General features: G+C 41.1%; 1 protein-coding gene across 1 annotated transcript; it reads right to left on the bottom strand.

Annotated features, from left to right (window-relative positions):
* Positions 1-831: 831 nt before the first annotated feature.
* LOC122931763 (oocyte zinc finger protein XlCOF7.1-like) lies at positions 832-23879 on the bottom strand. Its single transcript, XM_044285821.1, has 5 exons — positions 23828-23879; positions 18873-19171; positions 18087-18818; positions 7935-8031; positions 832-1871 (listed from the first exon to the last, which is right to left on the bottom strand). Exons 1-5 carry the CDS (start codon positions 23877-23879, stop codon positions 832-834), a joined length of 2220 nt encoding a protein of 739 aa, XP_044141756.1.
* Between the last annotated feature and the right edge of the window lie 1598 nt (positions 23880-25477).

The raw sequence follows: 25477 nt of genomic DNA, 5'->3' as shown, positions 1-25477 counted from the left end.
TATACATGTGACTTGGATGAGCTCACCAAATAACAAGCAAAAAACTGAAAAAAACTGAAGCTCATAAACATCCAATTTATAAAAAAATACTTTATTATTGCATATTAAATAATATATATAGTACCAGAAAAACACCATCCCGGCATAACACAGACCACTGAATCCAAGTAAAGTGCAAACAGTCAGAAAATTCATCAGTTGCATTATATGATAATGGGTTTTAACGGTGAGCCAACAAAAATAAATGACATGAAAAAACAGCAAATGGCAACGGACGAAGGCACGCCGAAACGTGCGTCGGGGTAACGCCATCCCGGCACTCAAACCCTATTATCCTTAGGTGAGTCTCTTGCATTTATGTACTGTGTAGAGTATTAGTCTGTTTGTAGGACCCCAGGCTTTATTGTGATTTAGATGGCATTTACTCTAGCCACCAGGTGTTTACACCATAAGGTGTCTTTCATGAGGACTTTTGCAGTCTCTGGCTGTATTGCCATTTGCTGTTTTTTTCATGTCATTTATTTTTGTTGGCTCACCTTTAAAACCCATTATCATATAATGCAACTGATGAATTTTCTGACTGTATGCACTTTACTTGGATTTAGTGGTTTGTATTATGCCGGGATGGTGTTTTTCCTGTTTCCCACCCTACATTATTTAATATGTAATAATGAAGTATTTTTTCATAAATTGGATGTTTCTGAGCTTCAGCTTTTTTCTGTTTTTGCTTCTTATTATGACGTACAGTTACATCATAATAATAAGCGAAGGGGATAAAAGCCCAGACAACCCCTTTAATTTGCAGCCAAAGAATTCCCCACATTTTGTATATTAAATAGGCTTCTCTCCTATGTGAATTCTCAGGTGTCTCACAAAATTTGATTTCTCACTAAAACACTTTTCACATTCAGTGCATGAAAATGGCTTCTCTCCTGTGTGAGTTTTCTGATGTCGAATAAGATGTGATTTCTTACTAAAACACTTTTCACATTCGGGACATGAAAATCCCTTCTCTCCTGTGTGAATTCTATGATGTTGCACAAGATTTGATTTATCACTAAAACATTTACCACATTCTGAACAGGAAAATCCCTTCTCTCCTGTGTGAATTTTCTGATGTTTCACAAGACTTGTTTTCTGACTAAAGCACTTCCCACATTCAGAACATGAAAATCTCTTCTCTCCTGTGTGAATTCTCTGATGTTGCACAAGAATTGTTTTCTGACTAAAACATTTCTCACATTCAGGACATGGAAATGGCTTCTCTCCCGTGTGAATTCTCTGATGTTGCACAAGACTTGATTTATCACTAAAACATTTCCCACATTCCAGACATGGAAATGGCCGCTCTCCTGTGTGAATTCTTTGATGTTTTACAAGACTTAATTTATGACTAAAACATTTCCCACATTCTGAACATGAATATAGCTGCTCCCCAGTATGAGTTCTTAGGTGTATCTTAAGATAATGTTTATTCTTAAAACACTTCCCACATTCCAAACATGAAAATGGCTTCTCCCCTGTGTGAGTTTTCTGATGTTCAACAAGATGTGATTTCTGCCAAAAACACTTCACACATTCTGAACATGAATATGGCTTCTCTCCTCTGTGATTTCTCTGATTTTCAGCAACACTTGATATCACATTAAAAGTTTTCTCTCTTTCAGAACATGACCGTTCATCTTTCTGAATATCTTTGTGCTTAGAAAGATTAACATTATTTTCAAAATCTTTCCCATATTCAGAATTTGCAGACATCTCACTCAGATTATGTCCAGTTCTATTAGTGCTAATTTGGGATTGATTACCTTCTATTTCATAAGAAGGAGATAGAATTTGATGACCTTGGGAGCCTTTTATCCAGTCTTCACCTGGAGAAAGAAAAATGTTATAAGATAAAAGGTTCTCTTTTTCCTCGAGTTCGGGAAATGTTTTTTTACAGCACAAATTAATTTATGAAGTTATTATGTGAAGTTTTGCGAGACTTCACGAAGCAATAACTTTGGCTCATCGGAGCCAATGCTCCGTACAGTATTAGAACGACGTATTATGCAAATCGACTTTTTCTTCTGAAGTTGATTCGCTCATCCCTATACACGGCATTCACCGTAGCCAGTACACCAGAGCAACCAATGTGAGGAAACATGGCAACTCGTGTCACAGTGAGCCACACCATGACACTACCATTATAGAGGAATCTGGTAATGCATTTATAATAGAGTAATATTTCCATATTCTCAATCATTTTATTTAATTAATTGTGGGAGATGAGGAGTTACAGATTGGTACATGGATACCAACAGCCCCTAGAGACTGGCACATGGACCCAGGTGGAGAAGTGAGGCTTTGACACATATTTCTTATGGTAAAATCACTAGAATCTGTTTTCTGATTTGCATTGTTTCTGTACGGCATTTTATACACATTTTATATCAGATTGGTCTAGTGCCAGGAATATGATGGAAAATAAATGAATTATTAATAATAGTAATAATCACCATGATGCTTTTTTAACCATTTACTTTTCTCCTCCTTTTAATATAGTTCCAAACTAGAAGATTGTCCTCCAGTCGCTCATGTTCTTAATGATGAATTTATTCAAGTCATAAGGGCACAAAAAAGCTTCAAAAGACATTCTGGGCGGCTTTATGACACTTCTAAGCTTGTGTGTAATAGATGACTTTGGGGCGATATTTACTATATACTGTACTGACTGCTTTCTGTATAGAGACCTTTATTATATTACTATGTACAGATATCTATAGAGGTGCTGGAAATAAAAGTGTCTACGGGGAAAATAAAGTATTGACAAATCAGACACCAATTAAAGATTCCCCCTGTCAGTAATCTTCTTTCCTCCTATTATTGATGCTTTGGAGCGGTCCAGTGATGGCAGTCAGGATCGGTGATTGTCTGTGTTCCCGGCACAGTTACAGGTATGTACTATCACATGTATGGACACTGCGTGTACAATTACTTACACACTACTGTGCGGACAATCACCAGTCACTGCTGCCATCACTGAACCTCCAGGAAAGAGTTATTCCCATTGTAAGAATTTCCTCCCTCTTACTGGGTCTGATTCTAAGGTTCAGGGCAAGAAATGAAATACAAGAAGAAGTGTAAAAAATGTGTATTGTAAACGGTGAAAAATCAGTGTCCAGTTATGATGGGAGTTATATGGAGATCTACATGGAGACATACACAAGAGACATGACAGAGACACATTGTCCTTATACACAGCACAGATTACAATATCTCATAATTCCTTCCACTTAGGCCTCTTGCACACGACCGTATGGCTTTTTCAGTAATTTGTGGTGGCACAAAAAAATACGGATGATGTCCGTGTGCATTCCGTTTTTTGCGGAACAGAACAGCTGTGCCCTGATAGAACACTACTATCCATTTCTGTCATGCAGACAATAATAGGACATGTTCTATCTTTTAACAGAATGTAAAAACGCAAATACGGAAACAGAAGGCATACAGAGTACCTAGTTTTTTGGGGGGGCGGATCCATTAAAATTAACATATGGAACGCAAAATACAGAACGTAAATGAAAAAAAACACATTCGTGTGCAAGAGGCTTTACAGTCAGTTCAGTGATACTTACCAGACGTGGACCCTTCACACACTCAGGACTTGATCTCCAGTCAGTGTCTTCTCCTCAGCAAGTCAGTGATCCAAGAAAATTCCCTTGGTGAATTCTAGCTTTCTGAGACATGCTTGGGTCTTTTATACCCCTTTGGTGGCTATAGCTATCTGCTCCTCCTCCTCCCCCCAGGAGACGCCCAGTCCCACCTTCATAATCAGTGAAACTTAGGATGATCAGATCTGGCTTTCCTCATTACAATACACAATGGAAGAATAATGGTGCCTTCTCCTCATCAACCAGTTTAGCATTTTCTAGCCTCCTGAGATGGTCCTTCATTTACACATTGTATTTGCAGGGTAGAGACCTATTGTTCACACTCCTTTTTAGCATCTGTAAGAGATTCCTGGGATACTCCGAGACCTTTTCATGTGAGAATCAGTGTAAACAATGAGCATTTTACATTCTGATGAGATACATTCCATCCAGACCTATAACCACATGACTCTCCATCTATAATTCACATATATGAAAGTCTCTATTTAAAGATGAACAAGGGTCCTATTCCTCACTGTCTTATGCAGATCATGGACGTATTGAAGTTAATATGTCCACACTGTGCACAAGAACGGTATAAATCTTTTGTGGATCAGTGGTTTGCGGCCCGAAAAACTTGTTTTTATGAGGAGGTGAGTAGTAGTCTGGACAGAGGGGCGGCTGTGTATGTAGCGTTTCTGGATTTTGCAAAGGCTTTTGATACTGTCCTTCATAGACGCTTAATAGGTAAAGTAGGGTGTATTGGCTTGGAAAGTATAGTTTGTAATTGGATTGAAAACTGGCTGAAGGACCAAGTCCAGAGAGCTGTGGTCACTGATTCCTATTCAGAATGGTCCTGGGTTATAAGTGGTGACCCTAAGGTTCAGTGCTGGGCCCAATGTTATTTAATTTATTTATTAATGATATCTAGGACGGGATTAATAGCATCATTTCTATTTTTGTAGATGACACTAAGCTATGTAGTACTGTACAGTCTATGGAAGATGTCCAAAAACTGCAAGCTGACTTGAACACTCTGAGTGATTGGGCATCAACTTCGCAAATGAGGTTCAATGTGGACAAATGTAAAGTTCTGCATCTTGGTAATAATCTCTGTGCTTCATATGTCCTAGGGGATGTAACACTGGGAGAGGCCTTTATAGAGAAGGATTTGGGAGTCCTTGTAGATGGTAGAGTAAATAACAGCATTTAATGTCAATCAGCTACTTTAAGGCGAGCAGGATATTGTCATGTATTAGGACTCGCAGGGCAGGCATGGACTCGCAGGGCAGGAATTACCATTTTACAAAGCGCAGGTGCGGCCTCATCTGGAATATGTAGTTCAGTTCTAGGCACCAGTCGATAGAAAGGATGCACTGCAGCTGGAAATAGTACAGAGGAGAGCGACTAAACTGATAAAGGCCATGGAGGATCTTAGTTATGAGGAAAGACTAAAATAATTTAAATTATTTAGTCTGGAGAATAGACGACTAAGGGGGGGACATGATTAACCTATACAAAATATAAATGGGCCATACAACAAATACGGTGAAAAACAGTAGTATGTAAAATGTCCTTAAAAGACAAGGGGGCACTGCCTCCGACTGGAGAAGAAAAAGTTCAGTCTACAGAAGCGTCAAAGCTTCTTTACTGTAAGAACTGTGAATCTGTGGAATAGACTTCCTCAGGACGTGGTCACAGCAGGGACAGTGGACAGTTTAAAAACAATTTAGATAAATTCCTAAAAGTAAATGACATTAATACTTATGAAAATGTGTAAAAATCTGAGTCTCACTTCCTTCTGGGATTTGCATCCCCACAGATCCCACGGTTGAACTTGATGGATTTATGTCTTATTTCAACCATATTAACTATGTAACATTTCAATGAAAATGGACTCATTACATTTGAGTCTCATTACCATGAAGCACAAGGAAATTCTGCTTCATGGCGAATCAGAATGTTCCTGAAATTCGGATTGAAGTCCACTTCAGATACTTTGAATCGCTCAATATTAATCATTATATTTACCAAGATAAGTCCTTTAATACTATCATTGGGAGAAGTAGTGGTATACTAGAGAAAAAAGCTTGCATTCCTTCAGGCCTAAAGACTTTTCAAAAGGGTAATAAGAAAAAAGAAAAATTATGATTCACCAAGTTTTCGGGTTCAGAGTATTGTGGTAAATTTACTTTGCAGTACTATGAAGATCATGGGGAATCGGGTCATTTAAAAAAAAATTAAGGTTGAAATGGTTGGGGAAATATTTCAAATTATTTTTTTTCCTCCTCCTTTCTCTCTGAGTGGGCTGGCGGGGGGCTAAGGGATCTTTTATTTATTTTTGCATGTGTTTATTTTTTTTATGATTGTCTATAGAAGATTTATTGCAAATTAAGTGGAATCAAAATAAAAAAGTTCCACAGATATGTAACCGTTGCTCCTCTATAATATGTAGATGTAAAACTGTAGGAATTTGTTGTTTAATCATCAGACTAGGCTATATCCTTAAGTATTTACAAGAGCACGTCACCTGATAGATATAAAAAACCTGTTGTCAATGAGAAAAATGCAAATAGACAAAAGTTCCTACAAAATGAAAACATTGCCGCACCGGGATGTGTAGATGAGGCCGCGCCTTGTGTATCGTCTACCACATTCACAGAGACGTGTGATTGTCCACATAACAATAGCGAGAGATCCTCACCTACACATTAGCCTCACAATGACAACTACTCCCATCATTTAGATACTGATTTTGCTCTCCCAGATCTACAGATACAGTTCAAAAGTTGTGGCCGGGGCAGATTTTAGCTTTTTGCTGCCTGTGGTAAGAATTGAAATAGTGTCTCCACCTTACCAAATTCTCAATCCAGCCCCTACCCCAGCCCTACTGTTAACGGTATATTTGAACTAAGGGTTCCTGCACACGACCGTTGTTTGGGTCCACATCCAGGCTGCATAGTTTGCGGCTCAGATTTGGACCCATTCACTTCAATAGGGCCGCAAAATACGTGGACAGCACTTAGTTTGCTGTCCACATCCGTTGCTCCGTTCCATGACCCCGCAAAAAAATAGAACATGTCCGATTCTTGTCCATTTTGCGGACAATAATAGGCATTTCTATCATGAGCTGCCTTTTCTGTTCCACAAATTTGCGAAACGCAAATGGCCGGCATCCATGTCTTGCAGATCTGCAATTTGCCGACCGCAAAACACAGCGCGGTCGTGTGCATGAGCCATAAGCATTACCAACAGTACGATATACCTCTTACATGCAGTGATGTCTAATCTGATGCAGATGTTCTCTTTTCTCATGTTATCCATTTGTACCAAACCAAGACAAATGTATTTCAGACATGTCCTAGTATTAGAATTATTTCGTACATTTGATATGTTATACATCTTCTTATATACAGTGATGGTGTTGAGTAAGGTAAAACATATAAAGCAGAATTCAGTCCGAAGTTTAGGAAAAATTCCATTTGCAACAAATCTGAATTTCCTTGCGCTTCATGTTGGGTATCTCCTGTATATAATTTTAACAATAATAATTACAATAATTACAACTTGGAACCGAACCCGAGTTCGGGAAATGTTTTTTTACAGTACAAATTAATTTATAAAAGGTTATTGGGCGAAGTCTTGCAAGACTTTGCAAAGCAATAACTTCGGCTCATCTGAGCCAATACATTCTAGTACTGTATAGATCTCCTTCTCCGTACAGTATTAGAACAACGTTTTATGCAAATCGACTTCGGATGTTTCTGTTCTTCAATGATCAAGAGCCGATGAACAGGTCCAGTCCAGCAGGCACTATGGATGTAGAACACAGTATGCTTACACTTAGAAAGTTGGGCCTACATCTTGCAAGTGACTTTCAGCCTCCGCTTAGTCATAGGGCAGTGGACACATACATTTCCATGGTCAGATCAGATATCATGAAGTTGAGGAAACAGATGTTAGATAAACGGGGTTCCAATCTGACCAGGGAAGAAAGTGATGCCCTCCTCTCTGTCAGCTGGTGTAAGGAATTAACCATCAAAGCGGTTGATAAGGGAGGAGTGATTGTCATCGTGGATACAGATAAATATGTTGCGGAGATTAGGAGTCAGTTGCAGGATAGGGAAGTGCACTGACCCATTAGTATGGATCCGAAATTTTAGATTATAAGGAAGATTAAGATTTTGGCTGATAATGCTTATGCTAATGATCTTATTGATGTAAAATTGCATTTCTTTCTCATACATCAACATCCGGTAACACCAATACTGTAAACGTTGCCTAAGATTTTGCTAAACTCGCCTGGACGCCCGATAGTCGTGGGGACAGACTCTATGTTTCCTCCAGCGGCTGTCATTTTGTATAAACTGTTGAGAACGTCAGCGACGGGGGCAGTGTCCTACGTGAGAGACACAACCAAATTCCTTAATAAATTGAGATACATCACCTTCAGTGAAGGATACAGGCTACTGTCCTTTGACGTGGTTAGCTTGTATACCAGCATTGAACATGAAGGGGGTCTGGAGGCGATACAATGGTCATTGGGATCTACTAACTATCCAGCGGAGTTGTGTGAGTTCGTGTGTTCCCTGTTGGAAATTTTGTTGACGTAATTATTTCCGCTTTGAGGAGGAGTTTTATATCAAATGTCGGGGGACTGCAGTGGGGTCAAATATGGCCCCAACTTATGCAAATATTTACATGACATACGTGGAAGAGTCATATTTATAGCCATCCGCCCTTTACCGATATGTGAGGGGTTGGATGCGGTATATCGATGACATATTCCTGATATGGTTGGGGACAGAGGTCAATTTGCAGGCATTCCATGACTTTTTGAATGACTTACATGTGCAACTTAAATTTACGAGAGTGGACTCTACACAGTCTTTACAGTTCCTTGACACTCTGGTTTATGTGACAACTGAGGGCTTACTAACGGACCTTTAGGGATTATTACTATGAAGGGGACACAGTGGGGATTATTACTGTGAAGGGGGCGCAAAGAGGGCATTTCAACTGTGAAGGGGCACAGATAGGGCTTTACTACTGTGAAAGGGGCACAGATAGGGCTTTACTACTGTGAAAGGGGCATTAGTATGGATCCAGGGGCATTAGTATGGATTAGTATGGCTTTACTACTGTGAAAAGGGCACAGAGGGGGTATAACTAGTTTGAGAGGGGCACAATGAGGGCATAGCTACTTTGAAGGGGGCACAATGAAGGGATAAGTACTTTAAGGGGGCACAATGTGGACATAACTACTGTGAAGGGGCACACATCTGTACAAAACTACTGTGAAGGTTGTACAATGATGGCAATACTACTGTGAGGGAGTGCGATTTTTTTTAAGTATTGGGGGGGCAGAAAAAGGACCCTCCCCGGGTTCCAGACAACCTAGGCACGCATAGAGGGTAGACGTGGCTTGGGTTCCTGCGTTTGTCTCCAGCAGTCTGGCAAGTTTGAATCTCTGCTGTGGAGCTGAGCTGCTGGCGGAAGTGACCTTCTGGAGACATGTCGGCTAGGGATGCACACAGCTCCCGCACAGTCCACGGCTGAGAGAACTAGGCACTGGGCATGCAGATTTATCAGTGTGTTTTATAGGACTGGGTCCCCATGAGGTTAGAAGAAGCCAGAGATCGGTAAACCCTGTTAGAACATGTAGCAGCACCGGCTGTGTTGGTTTCACACCACAGTATGTCGGTGGGATCCTCCATCCTCGCCTACGTAGCACTAACCGGGTTGCATAGCATTATATTAATTTATGATGCTATGTAACCCTTAGAGGTCTGGAGTGTACTGGATAACACTAACATAATGCTATTCAAATAGAAGTTGATGGCAGCATTTTCGTCCAAAGATCCTTTATTAGCAGTTAGTCCATAAAACATGTACAAAAAGGTGCATAAAAAGCAGCAACGTTTTGACTGACACCGAGTCTTTATCGAGCATAAAGTTGCTCCACACACTATTTGTTTCACTAACATAATGCTGTCAGCGTTATACAATACATCCCAGAACTGTAAGGGTTACATAGCATCATAAATCCCTATAATGCAATGCGACCCCGGCAGTGCTGGGAGGTCAGTACAGAGCTCCTGCACGATCTAGAAAAGGACGGCGATGTCCGTGCACGGCTCCTTAGGCTACTTTCACATTAGTGTTTTTTGCGGATCTGTCATGGATCTGCAAAAACGCTTCCATTCTGATAATACAACCGCAAGCGTCCGTCATGAACGGATCTGGTTCTATTATGTCTTCTATAGCCAAGACGGATCCTTCTTGAACACCGTTGAAAGTCAACAGGGAACGGATCCGTTTTCTATTGTGCCAGATTGTGTCCGAGAAAATGGATCCGTCTTCATTGACTTACATTGGTTCAGTTTCGTCAAGCAGCGTTTTGGTGTCCGCCTTCAAAGCGGAATGGAGACGGAACGGAGGTAAACTGATGCATTCTGAGCGGATGCTTTTCCATTCAGAATGCATTAGGGGCAAAACTGATCAGTTTTGGACCGCTGGTGAGAGTTCTGAACGGATCTCACAAACGGAAAGCCAAAACGCCAGTGTGAAAGTAGCCTTACTGACATCTGAGGTGATGGGCAGATGGTTAGGTGCTGCTTTCTGCTCCAAAGACATGTGGTGAAGCTAAAAACAGGGATAATGGCACTAAAGCAGCCTATAAGGGGTTAAGCATAGGCTAGTTCAGAGGAGGTCTCCTACCTTTCCCACACCTCTGCTTGCTTGCAGTGAATGGAAACCTTCAAGGTGACATTTACACAGGGCTTTTTTTTTTGCGGAACATCAGCGGTCCCCAACCGCCGGACCATGGCCCAGGATCGGGCCCTGGAGGATGGTTTGCCGGGCCGCGGCGATCAGGGCAGTCTTTAACGCTGTACTAATGAAGCGCTTTCATTATGGAAGCACTTCATTAGTACAGAAGGACCAGGAAGCGGTGAAGGATCTGTACTCACCACTTCCTGGTCCACGGTTCGGCTATCGGCTGTGCATGGCTGCGCACAGCGTGAGGTCTCTCTGTGACCTCACACTGTGCACCGCTATACACAGCCAGCCGACAGCAGAATAAAGAGGATCGCAATGGTGACTAGTAGCAGGAGAGGTAAGTGGTTTTAATATTTTATTTTATTTGCACTGGGGGCTGATGGCTGACCTGGGGGACATTGGGCAGACATGAGGGCCTTATGGCTGACATGAAGGGCTAATGGGGGGCTTATGGCTGACATGAAGGGCTAATGGGGGGCTTATGGCTGACATGAGGGGCTAATGGGGGGCTTATGGCTGTCATGAGGGGCTAATGGGGGGCTTATGGCTGACATGAGAGGCTAATGGGGGGCTTATGGCTGACATGAGGGGCTAATGGGGGGCTTATGGTTGACATGAAGGGCTAATGGGGGGCTTATGGATAACATGAGGGGCTAATGGGGAGCTTATGGCTGACATGAGGGGCTAATGGGGAGCTTATGGCTGACATGAGGGGCTAATGGGGGGCTTATGGCTAACATGAGGGGCTAATGGTGGGCTTATGGCTGACATGAGGGGTTAATGGGGGGCTTATGGCTGACATGAGGGGCTAATGGGGGATTATGGCTGACACGAGGGGGTAATGGGGGGCTTATGGCTGCCATAAGGGGGTAATGGGGGGCTTATGGCTGACATGAGGGGCTAATGGGGGCTTATGGCTGACATGAGGGGCTAATGGGGGGGCTTATGGCTGACATGAGGGGCTAATGGGGGGATTATGGCTGACATTGGTCATTATATAGTGTTATATATGTTTATATAGTCGTTATATAGTGTTATATATTTTAATATGCACCTTGTGCTTTGTTATGCGCGTAAATCAGTCAGGCCCTTATCTCTTAAGGGGCAATTTAAGGGGGCGGTCCCAGGGGTGGGTAGGGGCATGGCCAGGGGAGGGGGGTGAGTTCCACCACCTTTTCTCTGATAAAAAAAGCCCTGCATTCACAGACTGAATGTCCATGTCCAGCCACAGTTACACAGCGAGCAGCTCTAGAGTATGGGCAATCTTTCCTTCCTATAGGAGCAAAGGTTTTCATTCACTGACAGGCAAGCAGAGGTGTTGAGAATAAGGCTAGTTTCACACTAGCGTTGTTGGATTCCGGCAGGAAGTTCCGTTGCCGGAACTGCCATCTGGATCCGTAAATCAGTTTGCAAACAGATTGCATTTTTTTCTTGATCCGGATCCAGATCTGTCTGATAAATGCATTGAAATACCGGATCCGATATTAATTTTTTTCACATTTTTAAAGGTCTGGACATGCACAAACCGGGAATCTGGATCCGTTTTACCGGAACACCTGGTACCGGATCCGGTATTAATACATTTCAATGGAAATTCATTCATACAGGCAAGTGTTCCGGGAATTTGGGCCGGAGAAAATACTACAGCTTGCTGGGGTATTTTCTCCGGCTAAATACCGTAAGAGTGACTGAATTGAAGACATCCGATGCATCCTGAACGGATTGCTCTCCATTCAGAATGCATTAGGACAAAACTGATATGGAACTCAATACTGGAAAACTTTAAGGCTAGTGTGAAAGTACCATTAACCTGAAGTATTATATTTCTATTTTTTTATCTGCTATATTATATTTTTTCTAAATGAAAAAAAAAAAAAATGCTGTGTCCCCATCCCACTGTCATGCTGGTCCCGTCCACACGTGACGCCGGATGTGGTCACTGGTTGCAGTGGCGACTCTATTAAAGAGATGATGTCATGAGAAATAACGTTATGTAGCTGACTGATATAAGCGATGCGCTAATGTCAGCAGTACATAACAGTATGCCTTATATCTCCCTGCCGAATACGTCACCGTGCTCCCGGCATCACGGCAGTGAGGAGGCCGGCAGCAGGAGCGCGTCCTTCACTCCCTGCGCCTGCGCCGAATACTAAAAGGCGCAGGCGCAGGATTTACGGGACAATGAGGAGAACTCAGACGTCAAACAATTGGACATGGGCGTGCCAAAGGGCGAGTAGACTGAGCCTCTAGGTGCTGCAGCAACGCCCCAATAGTACCTAGAGGCTCATTAGCATATTATAAAAGTCGTTATATAAAGAGAACGCTAATGTCAGTCAGCTATATAACGTTATTTCTCATGGCAGAAACCCTTTAAGTGATTGGTCTTTTAAGGAGTTGTCATCTATCTTCTATATGAAAGAATCTTCATATAAAAGAGAGGATAAAAAAAAATATAAAAATCATATTATCCTTCAGGAGGACATAAAAACGCCTCTAAGTTCTTTTATCAAGTATCTTAATTTGATTTGTGCAAGCAGTGAAACAAAGGAACCATTGTATGTGCAAAAATATATAATCGTTTATTATAAAAACCAAGAATATATAAAAACAATACAACTGCAAAACAAATGATAAAGTTACAAAGTAACACCCAAATTGTACCACGCGGTGGTGTTAACACACCCCTATCTGATCAGCACAGTATGATTTAATGATTTATGACAACCAGTGCCATACATGTAACAAACGGACTCATATACCAGGAGAAACTTAGGATCTTCTGTTATCAAACAGGCTATAACAATAAAACACGGATTTACAGGAAAATAACTGTTATCCAGGGCTCGAGTCCTGCAGGAACGCGTGGGAACGGCGTTCCTGCACTTTTTTCTTAGCAGGAACGCCGTTCCCTTTCAGCAGGGCAGCGCATTGTGCCCCTCAACACTGCCGGCGCCCCGCTCTGGCGCAGCATGAAAAGAGGGACTGACAGGAGGTAAGCGCATCAAGTGTAGCGTGGCCGAGCTCTGTCCGGTCCGCGGTACAGGAGCTTTTGTTTCCTGTACCCGGCCGGACTGACAGGAAGTGCTCACTTAGTGTGCACTTCCTTTCAGTCCGGCCGGGTACAGAAAACAAATGCTCCTGTACCAAGGACCGGACAGAGCTCAGCCACGCTACACTAGAGGTGGGTGGGGAGAAAGAGAGAGTGACAAGGAAAGGAGGGGGGGGGGAGAGAGAGTGACAAGGGAGGGAGGGGGGAGAAAGAGAGAGTGAGAAGGGAGGGAGGGGGGAGAAAGAGAGAGTGACAAAGGAGGGAGGGGGAGAAAGAGTGACAAGGGAGGGAGGGGGAGAAAGAGAGAGTGACAAGGGAGGGAGGGGGAGAAAGAGAGAGTGACAAGGGAGGGAGGGGGAGAAAGAGAGAGTCACAATGGAGGGAGGGGGAGAAAAAGAGAGTGACAAGGGAGGGAGGGGGAGAAAGAGAGTGACAATGGGGGAGCGGGGAGAAAGAGAGTGACAAGGGAGGAGGGAGAAAGAGAGTGACAAGGGGGAGGAGGGAGAAAGAGAGTGACAAGGGGGGAGGGGGAGAAAGAGAGTGACAAGGGAGGGGGGAGAAAGAGAGTGACAAGGGAGGGAGGGATTGAGGAGAAAGAGAGTGACAAGGGAGGGCTGATGGAGAGGCACTGGGGGCTGCTATGAGGCTACTGGGGGCTGATGGAGAGGCACTGGGGGCTGGTGGAGAGGCACTGGGGGCTGATGGAGAGGCACTGGGGGCTGCTATGAGGCTACTGGGGGCTGCTATGAGGCTACTGGGGGCTGATGGAGAGGCACTGGGGGCTGCTGGAGAGGCACTATGGGCTGCTATGAGGCTACTGGGGGCTGCTGGAGAGGCACTGGGGGCTGCTGAAGAGGTACTGGGGCTGTTATGAGGCTACTGGGGGCTACTATGAGGCTACTGGGGCTGCTATAAGGCATGGGGCTCTTATCTGAGGTCTGATTGGGGGTTATTCATATTGGGGTCTGATCTGAGGTCTGATCTGAGGTCTTATTGGGTTCTTATTAACATTGGGGATCTTATTGGGGCTGTTAGCTGAGGTATGATTAACATTGGAGGTCTGACCTGAGGTGTAATAAAAAATATTTTTTTCTTATTGTCCTCCTCTAAAACCTAGGTGCATCTTATAGGGCGAAAAATAAGGCACTTGCTTGCTCCTCCTCCCAACCTTCCCTGCCCTTTGCATACGCCGCGTGCCGTGACTTCACGCGGAGGCACTGAATCTTGGGTGAGTTCCCACACTTTTTTTCCCAGGACTTGACCCCTGCTGTTATCCTTTGACTCTGTTTTCCTATGACCAATCAAAAATATATGATATTAATATGATAAAATATTCAGCTTGGCAATCAGACTAAGGAAAATAACTTTCCAAGGGTTTTAGTCCTCTTTTCAAATAATGTCAGATCTTCCATTAACAATATGCATCTTTGCTAAGAGAATAATCAGCATTATGGAGGCACCTAAGACTATATATTCCCACAGTATGGGAACTCTTGGCTATATACCGAGAGAAATATCTTATTAATATCATGAGTAGTAAACAAAATATACGTTACCAGGTCAAAGGCAGACAGAGTTCAGATGGGACCAGTTCTAAAGAACTTTCCTAGTAATCCAAAAAGAATAATCCAAGTTTCTTCTGATAAAGTTTTTCTTTTTGAATGAATGGATCAATGGATATATGGATCTTTTTTCCCTCTCTCTCTAGTTCTCCCTTGATACCCCGCACACGAGTAATTATTCCCCCCCTTATCTAAGAATCATCCCCTTTAGATTAGGGATTCCCAATCAGGTAAGGTGGGTGTATTTGCATGCTAATAACACCATGATGTCATACCAACTCCTAATATGGTCAAGAACAAATAATGAAATAATATAATATTGTCCATCTGCCTCCAGATGGCACTGCGGTATTGTAAATGAACATCACAACTTTTAAGCATTTAAAATTAAATATCTAATAATATGTTTTCAGGACCTTGTTGACCTTTCTATATAAATCATTGAGGAAGGTCTTTCCCTGACACTTTTAATTACCTATATCCTGGACTTGTTGGAGTTGACTGTCTTCTCCTATCTTTTAGAAATATAGTTTGACTTGATGAAAATTTTATATAGTGGCTTTGATGCTTGGCATCGGAACTTGTACATTTCACTTATCTACATCCGTGAATAACTATTGTTTTGAAATAACATTTTCTCTTCTCAGAAAACCCAATTAACATAAACTTACTTGTTTTTATACCTTCTACAATACCTTCTAAATGATAAATACATGGTATAACATATATATTGATACATTGTTACACATAGATAATACATTATATAAATTATTGATTAACATGTGTTGTAAACTAAATATACCATGCAGAGATATATATATAATATAATTATGAATATATAAATTGAACTTCATATAGCAGGTGTGCCTGAAGGACATGAAACCTTATCAAATAACCTTGTTCCCTCCAGACATATATGTTTTAGGGAGTTGACTTACTTACAGATGGTCCCATATCTTTAGCAATAACTTTTAAACACAATGTCCGTTTATGTTCACAATTATTTTTTTGTAAATTGAACTTGCCATGAGCTCATGCCATGAACTCATCTTGGCTTCCTCAGCCACATAATAGAACTTTGGTTCAGGCTGATTTTATTCTTAAAGGCAATGAGATGAGCATACATCTTGATCATAATGTCATTAGATAATATTGTATACGTATGAAAATGCACAACAGAGTGTAGTGGGGATAGTTTATTTTAACCCATTCTGTGTCACATATAGTTTATTGATTTGAAACCCCTTAAAAAAATTTACTCTTCACACGGTTTGTATACACTAATTTCTGAGACCGGCAGGACCTTTTGTTGGAGATCATACTTACCTGATCCCCAGAGCCGGGTCCAGGATCGTTTGCTCACCAGCTTCCCTTCATAAAAACGTCCTGTTTGACGTCGTTACAGCCAATAACTGATCACCGCTTCCCTTGCATTATGTTAAATGGTCATGTGAGGCAAAGGGAGCAGATCTCCACTGTGGCCAGTGATTGGTTGCAGCGGTTTCAAGATAAAAGTTTTATGTCGAAACCTTAACACAAGACAAGCAGCGGAGGCCTGGAAGCGAATGAGCCAAGGCCCAGCACCTAGGGATCAAGGAAGCATGATGACCAACATGAATCTGCATGTCTGAGAGGTCATTGAAATTGGTGCACAACCCTTTAAACTGTAGCCTAGGAAGCCTCGTGCTCATAAGCAACCCAGTTTATTTTTATTTTATTTTTTTGGAACACTACAGTAGCCATGTGGGTGAGAAAGGGTGGCGGAACAGTGGGCGGAGGGGGTGTAATGAAGTACAGTGAGCCTCAATATTGATGGGGTTAGAAGAACGAATCAAAAGGAGGGACATATGGGCAACAACACAAGGTAAGACATGTCATTTTTTTTATTATACCATAATTATATGTATTTTAAATTTGGCGACAAGAAATTTCATTGGGCTCCTAAACTATTCAGGTTAGGAGCCAATGGCTACTTGATATTTTTTTTTGGTCTGGAGCACTAGATCTGCGTTGATTGCGGCACCTGAGGGGTTAAATGACGGACACAACGCAATCTCCGCTCCCTTTCAGGTCAGACACATCCCCTAAGGCATTTTGACGTACAGCATTAAAAAACAAATTCGACCATGGGTGTCCCTGCCAAGACGGTGACCACTAAAGTGTTGCGGCTACATAGAGGGACTACCAAATATACATGTGACTTGGATGAGCTCACCAAATAACAAGCAAAAAACTGAAAAAAACTGAAGCTCATAAACATCCAATTTATGAAAAAATACTTTATTATTACATATTAAATAATATATATAGTACCAGAAAAACACCATCCCGGCATAATACAGACCACTGAATCCAAGTAAAGTGCAAACAGTCAGAAAATTCATCAGTTGCATTATATGATAATGAGTTTTAACGGTGAGCCCACAAAAATAAATGACATGAAAAAACAGCAAATGGCAACGGACGAAGGCACGCCGAAACGTGCGTCGGGGTAACGCCATCCCGGCACTCAGACCCTATTATCCTTAGGTGAGTCTCTTGCATTTACGTACTGTGTAGAGTATTAGTCTGTTTGTAGGACCCCAGGCTTTATTGTGATTTAGATGGCATTTACTCTAGCCACCAGGTGTTTACACCATAAGGTGTCTTTCATGAGGACTTTTGCAGTCTCTGGCTGTATTGCCATTTGCTGTTTTTTTCATGTCATTTATTTTTGTTGGCTCACCTTTAAAACCCATTATCATATAATGCAACTGATGAATTTTCTGACTGTATGCACTTTACTTGGATTTAGTGGTCTGTATTATGCCGGGATGGTGTTTTTCCTGTTTCCCACCCTACATTATTTAATATGTAATAATGAAGTATTTTTTCATATACTGGATGCTTCTGAGCTTCAGCTTTTTTCTGTTTTTTGCTTCTTATTATGACGTACAGTTACATCATAATAATTAGTGAAGGGGGTAAAAGCCCAGACAACCCCTTTAATTTGCAGCCAAAGAATTTCCCACATTTTGTATATTAAATAGGCTTCTCTCCTGTGTGAATTCTCAGGTGTCTCACAAAATTTGATTTCTCACTAAAACACTTTTCACATTCAGTGCATGAAAATGGCTTCTCTCCTGTGTGAGTTTTCTGATGTCGAATAAGATGTGATTTCTTACTAAAACACTTTTCACATTCGGGACATGAAAATCCCTTCTCTCCTGTGTGAATTCTATGATGTTGCACAAGATTTGATTTATCACTAAAACATTTACCACATTCTGAACAGGAAAATCCCTTCTCTCCTGTGTGAATTTTCTGATGTTGCACAAGAATTGTTTTCTGACTAAAACACTTCCCACATTCAGAACATGAAAATCCCTTCTCTCCTGTGTGAATTATCTGATGTTTCACAAGACTTGTTTTCTGACTAAAGCACTTCCCACATTCAGAACATGAAAATCTCTTCTCTCCTGTGTGAATTCTCTGATGTTGCACAAGAATTGTTTTCTGACTAAAACATTTCTCACATTCAGGACATGGAAATGGCTTCTCTCCCGTGTGAATTCTCTGATGTTGCACAAGACTTGATTTATCACTAAAACATTTCCCACATTCCAGACATGGAAATGGCCGCTCTCCTGTGTGAATTCTTTGATGTTTTACAAGACTTAATTTATGACTAAAACATTTCCCACATTCTGAACATGAATATAGCTGCTCCCCAGTATGAGTTCTTAGGTGTATCTTAAGATAATGTTTATTCTTAAAACACTTCCCACATTCCAAACATGAAAATGGCTTCTCCCCTGTGTGAGTTTTCTGATGTTCAACAAGATGTGATTTCTGCCAAAAACACTTCACACATTCTGAACATGAATATGGCTTCTCTCCTCTGTGATTTCTCTGATTTTCAGCAACACTTGATATCACATTAAAAGTTTTCTCTCTTTCAGAACATGACCGTTCATCTTTCTGAATATCTTTGTGCTTAGAAAGATTAACATTATTTTCAAAATCTTTCCCATATTCAGAATTTGCAGACGACATCTCACCCAGATTATGTCCAGTTCTATTAGTGCTAATTTGGGATTGATTACCTTCTATTTCATAAGAAGGAGATAGAATTTGATGACCTTGGGAGCCTTTTATCCAGTCTTCACCTGGAGAAAGAAAAATGTTATAAGATAAAAGGTTCTCTTTTTCCTCGAGTTCGGGAAATGTTTTTTTACAGCACAAATTAATTTATGAAGTTATGTGAAGTTTTGCGAGACTTCACGAAGCAATAACTTTGGCTCATCGGAGCCAATGCTCCGTACAGTATTAGAACGACGTATTATGCAAATCGACTTCAGTTTTTCTGATTGACATTGTTTCTGTACGGCATTTTATACACATTTTATATCAGATTGGTCTAGTGCCAGGAATATGATGGAATCTAAATGAATTATTAATAATAATAGTAATAATCACCATGATGCTTTTTTAACCATTTACTTTTCTCCTCCTTTTAATATAGTTCCAAACTAGAAGATTGTCCTCCAGTCGCTCATGTTCTTAATGATGAATTTATTCAAGTCATAAGGGCACAAAAAAGCTTCAAAAGACATTCTGGGCGGCTTTATGACACTTCTAAGCTTGTGTGTAATAGATGACTTTGGGGCGATATTTACTATATACTGTACTGACTGCTTTCTGTATAGAGACCTTTATTATATTACTATGTACAGATATCTATAGAGGTGCTGGAAATAAAAGCGTCTACGGGGAAAATAACGTATTGACAAATCAGACACCAATTAAAGATTCCCCCTGTCAGTAATCTTCTTTCCTCCTGTTAATAATGCTTTGGTGTGATCCAGTGATGGCAGTCAGGATCGGTGATTGTCCGTGTTCCCGGCACAGTTACAGGTATGTACTATCACATGTATGGACACCGCATGTACAATTACTTACACACTACTGTGCGGACAATCACCAGTCACTGCTGCCATCACTGAACCTCCAGGAAAGAGTTATTCCCATTGTAAGAATTTCCTCCCTATTTCTGGGTCTGATTCTAAGGTTCAGGGCAAGAAATGGAATACAAGAAGAAGTGTAGAAAATGTGTATTGTAAACGGTGAAAAATCCGTGTCCAGTTATGATGGGAGTTATATGGAGATCTACATGGAGACATACACAGGAGACATGACAGAGACACATTGTCCTTATACACAGCACAGATTACAATATCTCATAATTCCTTCCACTTAGGCCTCTTGCACACGACCGTATGGCTTTTTCAGTAATTTGTGGTGGCACAAAAAATACGGATGATGTCTGTGTGCATTCCGTTTTTTGCGGAACAGAACAGCTGGGCCCTGATAGAACAGTACTATCCATTTCTGTCATGCAGACAATAATAGGACATGTTCTATCTTTTAACAGAATGTAAAAACGTAAATACGGAAAAAGAAGGCATACGGAGTACCTAGTTTTTTGGGGGGGGCGGATCCATTAAAATTAACATACGGAACGCAAAATACAGAACGTAAATGAAAAAAAACACATTCGTGTGCAAGAGGCTTTACAGTCAGTTCAGTGACACTTACCAGACGTGGACCCTCCACACACTCAGGACTTGATCTCCAGTCAGTGTCTTCTCCTCAGCAAGTCAGTGATCCAAGAAAATTCCCTTGGTGAATTCTAGCATTCTCAGTTATGCTTGGGTCTTTTATACCCCTTTGGTGGCTATTGCTATCTGCTCCTCCTCCTACCCCCAGGAGACACACAGTCCCACCTTCATAATCAGTGAAACTTAGGATGATCAGATCTGGCTTTCCTCATTACATGCCACCTCCTCATCAACCAGTTTAGCATTTTCTAGCCTCCTGAGATGGTCCTTCATTTACACATTGTATTTGAGGGTAGAGACCTATTGTTCACACTCCTTTTTAGCATCTGTAAGAGATTCCTGGGATACTCCGAGACCTTTTCATATGAGAATCAGTGTAAACAATGAGCATTTTACATCCTGATGAGATACACTCCATCCAGACCTATAACCACATGACTCTCCATCTATAATTCACATATATGAAAGTCTCTATTTAAAGATGAACAAAGGTCCTATTCCTCAGTGTCTTATGCAGATCATGGACGTATTGAAGTTAATATGTCCACACTGTGCACAAGAACGGTATAAATCTTTTGTGGATCAGTGGTTTGCGGGCAGAAAAACTTGTTTTTATGAGGAGGTGAGTAGTAGTCTGGACAGAGGGGCGGCTGTGTATGTAGCGTTTCTGGATTTTGCAAAGGCTTTTGATACTGTCCTTCATAGACGCTTAATAGGTAAAGTAAGGTCTATTGGCTTGGAAAGTATAGTTTGTAATTGGATTGAAAACTGGCTGAAGGACCGAGTCCAGAGAGCTGTGGTCACTGATTCCTATTCAGAATGGTCCCGGGTTATAAGTGGTGACCCTAAGGTTCAGTGCTGGGCCCAATGTTATTTAATTTATTTATTAATGATATCTAGGACGGGATTAATAGCATCATTTCTATTTTTGTAGATGACACTAAGCTATGTAGTACTGTACAGTCTATGGAAGATGTCCATAAAATACAAGCTGACTTGAACACTCTGAGTTATTGGGCATCAACTTCGCAAATGAGGTTCAATGTGGACAAATGTAAAGTTCTGCATCTTGGTAATAATCTCTGTGCTTCATATGTCCTAGGGGATATAACACTGGGAGAGTCATTTATAGAGAAGGATTTGGGTGTCCTTGTAGATGGTAGAGTAAATAACAGCATTTAATGTCAATCAGCTACTTCAAGGCTAGCAGGATATTGTCATGTATTAAACGAGGCATGGATTCCCAGAGCAGGGATGTAATATTACCACTTTGCAAAGCGTTGGTGCGGCCTCATCTGGAATATGTAGTTCAGTTCTTGGCACCAGTCCATAGAAAGGAAGCCCTGGAGCTGTAGAGAGTACAGAGGAGAGCGATTAAACTGATAAAGGTCATGGAGTGTCTTAGTTATGAGGAAAGACTAAAAGAATTTAAATTATTTAGTCTGGAGAAGAGACGACTAAGGGGGGACATGATTAACCTATACAAAATATAAATGGACCATACAACAAATACGGTGAAAAACAGTTGTATGTAAAATGTTCTTAAAAGACAAGGGGCACTGCCTCCGACTGGAGAAGAAAAAGTTCAGTCTACAGAAGCGTCAAAGCTTCTTTACTGTAAGAACTGTGAATCTCTGGAATAGACTTCCTCAGGACGTGGTCACAGCAGGGACAGTGGACAGTTTAAAAACAATTTAGATAAATTCCTAAAAGTAAATGACATTAATACTTATGAAAATGTGTAAAATCCTGAGTCTCACTTCCTTCTGGGATTTGCATCCCCACAGATCCCACGGTTGAACTTGATGGATTTATGTCTTATTTCAACCATATTAACTATGTAACTATGTAACATTTCAATGAAAATGGACTCATTACATTTGAGTCTCATTACCATGAAGCACAAGGAAATTCGGCTTCATGGCGAATCAGAATGTTCCTGAAATTCGGATTGAAGTTCACTTTAGATACTTTAAATCGCTCAATATTAATCATTATATTTACCAAGATAAGTCCTTTAATACTATCATTGGGAGAAGTAGTGGTATAATAGAGAAAAAAAGCTTGCATTCTTTTAGGCCTAAAGACTTTTCAAAAGGGTAATAAAAAAAAAGAAAAATTATGATTCACCAGGTTTTCGGGTTCAGAGTATTGTGGTAAATTTACTTTGCAGTACTATGAAGATCATGGGGAATCGGGTCATTTAAAAAAAAATTAAGGTTGAAAGGGTTGGGGAAATATTTCAAATTATTTTTTTTCCTCCTCATTTCTCTCTGAGTGGGCTGGCGGAGGGCTAGGGGATCTTTTATTTATTTTTGCATGTGTTTATTTTTTTATGATTGTCTATAGAAGATTTATTGCAAATTAAGTGGAATCAAAATAAAAAAGTTCCACAGATATGTAACCGTTGCTCCTCTATAATATGTAGACGAAAAACTGTAGGAATTTGTTGTTTAATTATCAAACTAGGCTATATCCTTAAGTATTTACAAGAGCATGTCACCTGATAGATATAAAAAAAAACTGTTGTCAATGAGAAAAATGCAAATAGACAAAAGTTCCTACAAAATGAAAACATTGCCGCACCGGGATGTGTAGATGAGGCCGCGCCTTCTGTATCGTCTACCACATTCGCAGAGACGTGTGATTGTCCACATAACAATAGCGAGAGATCCTCACCTGCACATTAGCCTCACAATGACAACAACTCCCATCATTTAGATACTGATTTTGCTCTCCCAGATCTACAGATACAGTTCAAAAGTTGTGGCTGGGGCAGATTTTAGCTTTTTGCTGCCTGTGGTAAGAATTGAAATAGTGTCTCCACCTTACCAAATTCTCAATCCAGCCCCTACCCCAGCCCTACTGTTAACGGTATATTTGAACTAAGGGTTCCTGCACACGACCGTTGTTTGGGTCCACATCCAGGCTGCATAGTTTGCGGCTCAGATTTGGACCCATTCTCTTGAATGGGGCCGCAAAATATGTGGACCCCGCAAAAAAATAGAACATGTCCGATTCTTGCCCATTTTGCGGACAATAATAGGCATTTCTATCATGAGCCGCCTTTTCTGTTCCACAAATTTGTAAAACGCACATGGCCGGCATCCATGTCTTGCAGATCTGCAATTTGCGGACCACAAAACACGGCGCAGTCGTGTGCATGAGCCATAAGCATTGCCAACAGTACGATATACCTCTTACATGCAGTGATGTCTCCTCTGATGCAGATGTTCTCTTTTCTCATGTTATCCATTTGTACCAAACCGAGACAAATGTATTTCAGACATGTCCTAGTATTAGAATTATTTCGTACATTTGATATGTTATACATCTTCTTATATATAGTGATGGTGTTGAGTAAGGTAAAATATCTAAAGCAGAATTCAGTCCAAAGTTTAGGAAAAATTCAATTTGCAACAAATCTGAATTTCCTTGCGCTTCGTGTTGGGTACCTCCTGTATATAATTTTAACAATAATAATTACAATAATTACAACTTGGAACCGAACCCGAGTTCGGGAAATGTTTTTTTACAGTACAGATTAATTTATAAAAGGTTATTGGGCGAAGTCTTGCAAGACTTTGCAAAGCAATAACTTCGGCTCATCTGAGCCAATACATTTTAGTACTGTACAGATCTCCTTCTCCGTTCAGTATTAGAACAACGTTTTATGCAAATCGACTTCGGATGTTTCTGTTCTTCAATGATCAAGAGCCGATGAACAGGTCCAGTCCAGCAGGCACTATGGATGTAGAACACAGAATGCTTACACTTAGGGGGTTGGGCCTACATCTTGCAAGTGACTTTCAGCCTCCGCTTAGTCATGGCCAGATCAGATATCATGAAGTTGAGGAAACAGATGTTAGATAAACGGGGTTCCAATCTGACCAGGGAAGGAAGTGATGCCATCCTCTCTGTCAGCTGGTGTAAGGAATTAACCATCAAAGCGGCTGATAAGGGAGGAGTGATTGTCATCGTGGATACGGATAAATATGTTGCGGAGATTAGGAGTCAGTTGCAGGATAAGGAAGTGCACTGACCCATTAGTATGGATCCAAACTTTGAGATTATAAGGAAGATTAAGATTTTGGTTGATAATGCTTATGCTAATGATCTTATTGATGGAAAATTGCATTTCTTTCTCATACATCAACATTCGGTAACACCAATACTGTAAACGTTGCCTAAGATTTTGCTAAACCCGCCTGGACGCCCGATAGTCGTGGGGACAGACTCTGTGTTTGCTCCCGCGGCTTTCATTTTGTATAAACTGTTGAGAACGTCAACGACGGGGGCAGCGTCTTACGTGAGAGACACGACCAAATTACCTTAATAAATTGAGAGACATCACATTCAGTGAAGGATACAGGCTAGTGTCCTTTGACGTGGTTAGCTTGTATACCAGCATTGAACATGAACAGGGTATGGAGGCGATACAATGGTCATTGGGATCTACTAACTATCCAGTGGAGTTGTGTGAGTTTGTGTGTTCCCTGTTGGAAATTTTGTTGACGTAATTATTTCCGCTTTGAGGAGGAGTTTTATATCAAATGTCGGGGGACCGCAGTGGGGTCAAATATGGCCCTAAATTATGCAAATATTTACATGACATACGTGGAAGAGTCATATTTATAGCCATCCGCCCTTTACCGATATGTGAGGGGTTGGATGCGGTATATCGATGACATATTCCTGATATGGTTGGGGACAGAGGTCAATTTGCAGGCATTCCATGACTTTTTGAATGACTTACATGTGCAACTTAAATTTACGATAGTGGACTCTACACAGTCTTTACAGTTCCTTGACACTCTGGTTTATGTGACAACTGAGGGCTTACTAACGGACCTC

This window comes from Bufo gargarizans, chromosome 3, assembly GCF_014858855.1.
Source record: "Bufo gargarizans isolate SCDJY-AF-19 chromosome 3, ASM1485885v1, whole genome shotgun sequence".
Taxonomy (NCBI): Eukaryota; Metazoa; Chordata; class Amphibia; order Anura; family Bufonidae; genus Bufo; species Bufo gargarizans.
Note: the sequence above shows the minus strand (reverse complement) of the source record. Positions and strands in the feature narration are given on the sequence as shown.